This window comes from Stegastes partitus, unplaced genomic scaffold (assembly GCF_000690725.1).
Source record: "Stegastes partitus isolate 25-593 unplaced genomic scaffold, Stegastes_partitus-1.0.2 Scaffold1528, whole genome shotgun sequence".
Lineage (NCBI taxonomy): Eukaryota > Metazoa > Chordata > Actinopteri > Pomacentridae > Stegastes > Stegastes partitus.
Window position 1 is genome coordinate 80685 of NW_007579259.1, and position 5933 is coordinate 86617.

Below are 5933 nucleotides of genomic sequence, written 5' to 3' on the forward strand. Positions count from 1 at the left end.
ACAAAGGTTTAGGTTGAACAAAAACAACGAACGCAGCAGTTTGCATCCATTGTTTTGAGCTATGACAACTTTTAATGAAATTGTGTTTAAAAAATGAACTCTGCTGAGGAAGAGGAATTAGTTTTTTCTCTGCAATTAATTCATAATTCGGCAGCATGAACAGTTTTTAAAGGCTTAAACTCCTGAACTCAAGCTGAAGAAACATGTGATTATCAAGCCAATTTAACTGATTTACTACAACTTGAATTTTGCTTTAAATTAACGCACAAATTTGAGTTTAAATTAGACACAATATCAAGTTGGTGCACTTACCAACAATATAACATCAACACAACTCATCAGAAACAATATTTACAACCCAAAAGTTTGATCTAAATCAGGAAATTAGATTTTAATTAAGTGTGAAGGAGCGAATGATGCTAAAATTATTCCAGCAGGTTCGTGTGTGTTCCAGTGATTTCTACAAAACTCACACAAAACAACGTTTTTACAAATTTAAATTGTTGGACCAACTTAAATGAACTGCTTCAGCTGGTAAAACAAGTTTATCCATAAAAACTTAACAAGTAATAATAACAATAATAATAATAATAATAATAATAATAATAATAATAATAACAATAATAATAACAATAAGGCCATGAGTTCACGTCTAATGTACTTAAATCATTCGATTCCTCTCAAATGAACAACTTAATTTTTAGGAAAGTCAACTTAAAGATGCCAATTTCTGCATCTTTGCTTTACTCAAATATAAAATGTAAAAGGTGATTATATCGTCACAGTCCTACTTTCTGTCTTTTCTTTAATCTGTAATTCTGTGTAAAGAAAGCAGCAGCTGAGGTGCAGCAGAAAACTAAAGTAATTTTGTACTTTTACCAAATTCATAATATCAGTTTAAAGAGTTTAAAGTGTGAGCTCAAGGTGACAGAATCCAGAAAAGCAAACTGTCTTCAGCAAAGCAGAAAGATGTTTTTCAGAAAAAAGCAGCTCAATCACACTTTGCTGTTTCACATTAAATTCCACATTTTTCTTTTTCTTTGAGGGGCAGCTTCACGGTCTAATTCAACAGTCTTTGGCCTTTAAAACTCTTGATTTTCACATCCAGGACAACCAACAATCACGTCTGAAAACTTGAAAATTGCACATTTGGAGGATTTTTCTCGTTTTCTTCTCTTTTTTTCTTCTACTTCCTGATCACCTGTTTTGTACAAAGTGTCCGGTATTGGCCTTGGAGGACGCCCCGTATCGGTCGAGCCTAATTTAAACCTGCATCCTTCAGACCACAACAGGTGCCTCCTCCTCCCCTCCATTACGCTCCACCTGTCTTCCCTTCTCCGCGGCGGGCTGGCGACCCAGAAAGCAGCCGTCATTCATTAGAAATGGTATGCTGATCCGCCGGGGGGCAGGACGGCGCAAACCCCCTCGGTCACCGGATCGGCGGCAGCTGCTTGGCCCCCCGGTGCTATTTTCACCTCCAGGATAAAGTGCGGTGCAGCCGTCGGTCTGCACGGCCGCAGCAGCTGCAGTCAGAGCAGAGCAGCGGCAGGATGAAGTCCACAGGCAGCGACCGCAGCGCGCAGCACGACGGCTTCGCCTCCGACCTGGACGACCTGGACAGCGGCAGCGACAGCTCCGACGGAAAGTCCACCGGCGGCTGCAGCCCGCGCAGAGAGCCGGGCCAGGAGGTCGGTGAGGACACGGCGGGATCTCGTACCGGTGCGTCGAGACGGAGGAGAAGGAGGCGAAGGAACAGCAGCGGAGGTGGAAGAGGCGGCGGAGACGCGCGTCTGTCCGGGGTGAGCAAGCAAAGGCAGGCGGCCAACGCGCGGGAACGAGACAGGACGCACAGCGTGAACTCGGCCTTCACGGCGCTGCGCACTCTCATTCCCACGGAGCCGGCCGACAGAAAGCTCTCCAAGATAGAGACGCTGCGCCTGGCCTCCAGCTACATCTCCCACCTGGCCAACGTGCTGCTGCTGGGGGAGGACTGCCGGGACGGGCAGCCCTGCCTCCGCTACCAGAGCATCCTGCACGGCCCCGCTGCGCTCAGCGCGCCCTCTCTGCGGCCCATCTGCACTTTCTGCCTCAGCAACCAGAGGAAACTGGTGAGTAGCTTTAACACCTGTTCGCTAAACTATCGCCTGCACGACTGCTCGTAGCTCACTTTTACGCACAACATTTGCTCCAAAGTCACCACAGCCTTTTACGCACAACTGGTACCTGATGCAAAGACGCTGCAGCCTTTTACGCACAATTAGTTTTTGTGCCAAATTCACCAAAGGCTTTTACGCACAGCTGGTATCCGCTGCAAAGCCTCCGTGGCCTTTTACGCGCAGCCAGTTTGTGCTCCAAAGTCACGGCAGCCGCTCTGAGGCCTCTGAAAGTGGAGCGGATGATGCACCTGTGCAGGCTGCATCCTCTTTATGTTGAAAATAGATCTGCAGGTGCTGAGTGTGCGAGGTTCAGCGATGATTGGGTTTGACCGAAGCGGCACCTGTTTCTGCAGTGACTGACAACACTCAGTGAAAACAAGCTGTGGTGCTTTCAAGAGTCTAAAATAAGTCTTTGCCTCAGTACAGTTAAAATTAAAGATAAATTATTGCTTTTTCTTTTATGCATACAAACAGACAGACCTTGGCATTTATAGTTTGACTGTTTAAGATGAAGATTTGGTTTTAAAATTGACAGAAACTCAAACGTAAAAGCACATGGAAATGGAAAAAAAGCTTCTTTTCTTTCAAATTAAAAATGTAAATGAATAATTCTTACTTGTGATACTGCAGCTTACATGTGCAGGAGCCGATCAGAAGTGTTTACAGTCTGGGACGGTGTCTGGCCGGAGTCCTAGCAGCTATACACGGACACGAGAAACTGGCACAGCATCAAAAATATTATGTCACAATTGCATTTAAATCAAAAACCGTGTTTTACTTTGACAGCAGGCGTCAGGATTTTGGTGCGTCTGCAAAACAGAAAACAAAACTCACTTCTTCATTTGATTCAAGGGATTTTCTTCATCTTAATAAAACACGTTCAGGTTACTAAAGGTTATTAAAGGACATTAAATGAAGTGGTTACTGTAAGTGACAGCATGATGATCTGTGATTTGGAGACTGAGTGTAACACTGACTCCATAAAGTTGATATTTCTGCAGATTTAAACTGATTAAAGTTCCTGTTATCTGGTTAACTGCTGCTGATTTACTGTTGGGTGCTTTTCTTTGCCTCCACAGCTCAGAGACGGCGGGAAGCACTCGGCTGCTGTGTGAAAGCGAGCAGCTCCGGACTGACGAGGATGTTTTTGTTTACATGTAGGACTTTGTACATATATAAATATATTTATTTTTGGATTAGACAACAAAAGACAGATTTGACACTGAAAAGCACTTTGTGAACCTCTGTGTTTTGGTTGAGCTGTAACCTGAGCCGATGTGTAAAGTTGCACCTGACGTGGGGCTATTTTGGGTCCCGCCGATAGTACAAACTACCCCACCAACCGAGTCCTAAAAAAAAAAAAAAACAGAAAGCGTGTCGCCTTCAGTCACATGAAGGAAACTGAAGAGCAGCTACAGCAGTGCTGTCAGGAAAATCACAAATCACGCAGGGGCGCTTTGAAGGGGCATTAATGCGTCGCCTCTGGTGGTGACCGACTGGAACTGCAACAACACTCACAGAACCGATCATTTCTCAGGAATCTGAAAGTCAAAGTTAATATTTTACACCACACCCTGCCACTAGGGGGCGCACCACTGCTCCAATGTGTTTATTATATGCTACATTAAAGTCTAACTTTAGAGATTTCCTGCTTTTCTTACCGTCAGCAAATCCCTCGAGCGAACGCGTCGACCCGTTGGGTGCTCGCCTGCATGAGCCAAATCCAGAAAATAGAAAAAAACAGATTCAATATTAAAAGTTGATCATCGAACAAGCAAAAACAAAGAATGTGGACACCGAACAGTGGCAGCGTCTGTTGTGTTTCATGCAAAGACGCATTTTTAATCAAAATTACACCAGTGGGACAGTTTTAAAGCCCTAAAAAATATTAATATTATTATATCTGTGGGCAATTTAAATGGGGTTAAATGCGTATAATTGACGGATATTCCTTTTGAGATGATGTGCATGCATGAAAAGGCAAAAATCAGCAAAGACTTGATCCAAACATCATCGAAAAGCTCCAAAGAAAAACCCCAGCAAGCTAATTCTCATCTTTCCTCATCCCCATGGGTTAACTTGTTTTCTTTAAAACCTTATCAGAACTTGTAGGTAATGTTTGAATATATCCTGCTAGATGGGGAGACAATGCTTACACGTCATTGTTGGTTTTGGGATTTGTTGCCTGCAAGAAAATTCAGGAAGTTAGTGCCGACAGAAAGCGAGATGGCTCTTAGATGCAATGTGACGGTGCAGAAATGCAATTACAAGACGTACGAGTGGATAAACTGATAAAATCTAAAAGAAGAGACCTGATTTGATACGATCAGAGCTTGAATTAGTAGCGAGCTTAAAGCTAACACCTGCATGGTTGGTGTATTTGGATATTTAGGGAAAATCAAGAAGAACTGCACAAAAAAAGTTTGGCAGAAATGAAGCAAATCTCTAAATGTCCACTGTCAAGACTAGGTGTAAAAACACACGAGGACATGGAGGACAAATTTGGGTATTTTCATCGTGCTTTGCGAGCTGTCGGGGATTTCAGATGAATTTGGGAAGATTTCTTGTAGTTTTAAAAATGGAGCACTTCTTTGCACACATATACCGTCAATACGACTTCCTGTTTAGTCTCATTAGTTTATTGGTCACCAATCACATCCTGCAAAGTTTTTCCATTTCATGTCAGTTTTCTGTCGCTACTAGAAAACACACTGACAAGCAGGTTCTCTATTTGGTTCGACTGGACTGTATCTGCATAAATCTGGACCTGATATTTATTCTTTTAGTCCGTTTCATCTGGGAACTGAAACAAGTTTGAGGCTCGGCTGAAGCAGAAATAAGGGATGTGTTCCTGCCTCTCTGCCAAAACTTCTCACTTCAACTGTTCTGATGCATATATTTGCAGTGTGGTGAACTGTTTACTTTTGCATTGTTGCACAACCTCTTTCTTTTAAAAACACAGAACCGCGACGTTTTGTGAGCACGCGAATGCGGGACGCCGCGGCATGCACTAAATTTGGAGAACGTGTAGATGTAGTCCTTCTACAATCACCTGGATCCCTTGATAACTATCAGTGGGAAATGTTGCACACTACCTCAGACCTGTTCTAAATATGAAGGCCTACCTCTAAATCAAAGAGCCACGTGACTGAAAACGTACTTGAATCAACTGTGTCCTTTGCACATCAACAAGTACCGAGAAGCTGCTTGAAGAGAAAAATGTATTTTTGTACAATAAAAATAAAAACACGGACTTTCAGGTGTCTCCTTTGTGTAATTTACATCAAGAATTATGTTCAGTAAATACACCGCTTTAACAGAGCGACTCTTCAAATACACGTGCTAGAAATGTGTCTAAAGTCTTCATTTCTATGATTTCATGAGGTGCTAAAAATGCCAAAGATGTGACATGAAATTTGGCCAGAAGGGCCTTGGTCTTAACCCTTAGTTATAAAGTATGTTCCAGAAAGAGACGAGATGAGATGAAAAAGAAATGTGGATAGGCCTAAAAAGAGAAAATGGCAACAAAAACTATTAAAGTGAGACCAAAATGTGACCTGAGAGAGACACAGAATGGCTGGAAAGAGATGCAAAATGAGCAGAAGTAAATGCAAGCAACAAGAAAGAGCTGCAAAAGGGACGACAAACAACCATTAAGAGATTCAAAATGCTCCCAATGACCAACAGGTTACAAAAAATGGCCACAAAGAGAGAGAAAATGTGACAAAACATGACTTCGAAGAACTCAGAACTGCTACAAAGACGTCTAAATTGGCT

At 42.7% G+C, this 5933-nt stretch overlaps 1 protein-coding gene across 2 annotated transcripts; it reads left to right on the forward strand.

Annotated features, from left to right (window-relative positions):
• On the forward strand, positions 1 to 5415 carry LOC103371115 (basic helix-loop-helix transcription factor scleraxis). 2 transcript variants are annotated; one of them, XM_008300344.1, is made up of 2 exons: positions 1 to 2108; positions 3236 to 5415. In XM_008300344.1, the coding sequence occupies exons 1-2, from the start codon at positions 1551 to 1553 to the stop codon at positions 3269 to 3271; spliced, it is 594 nt and encodes a 197-aa protein (XP_008298566.1). In that variant the 5' UTR covers positions 1 to 1550; the 3' UTR covers positions 3272 to 5415. The 2 variants fall into 2 exon arrangements, with proteins under 2 accessions (XP_008298566.1, XP_008298565.1); XM_008300343.1 differs by lacking the exon at positions 3236 to 5415 and adding an exon at positions 2787 to 3192.
• The last annotated feature ends 518 nt before the right edge of the window (positions 5416 to 5933 follow it).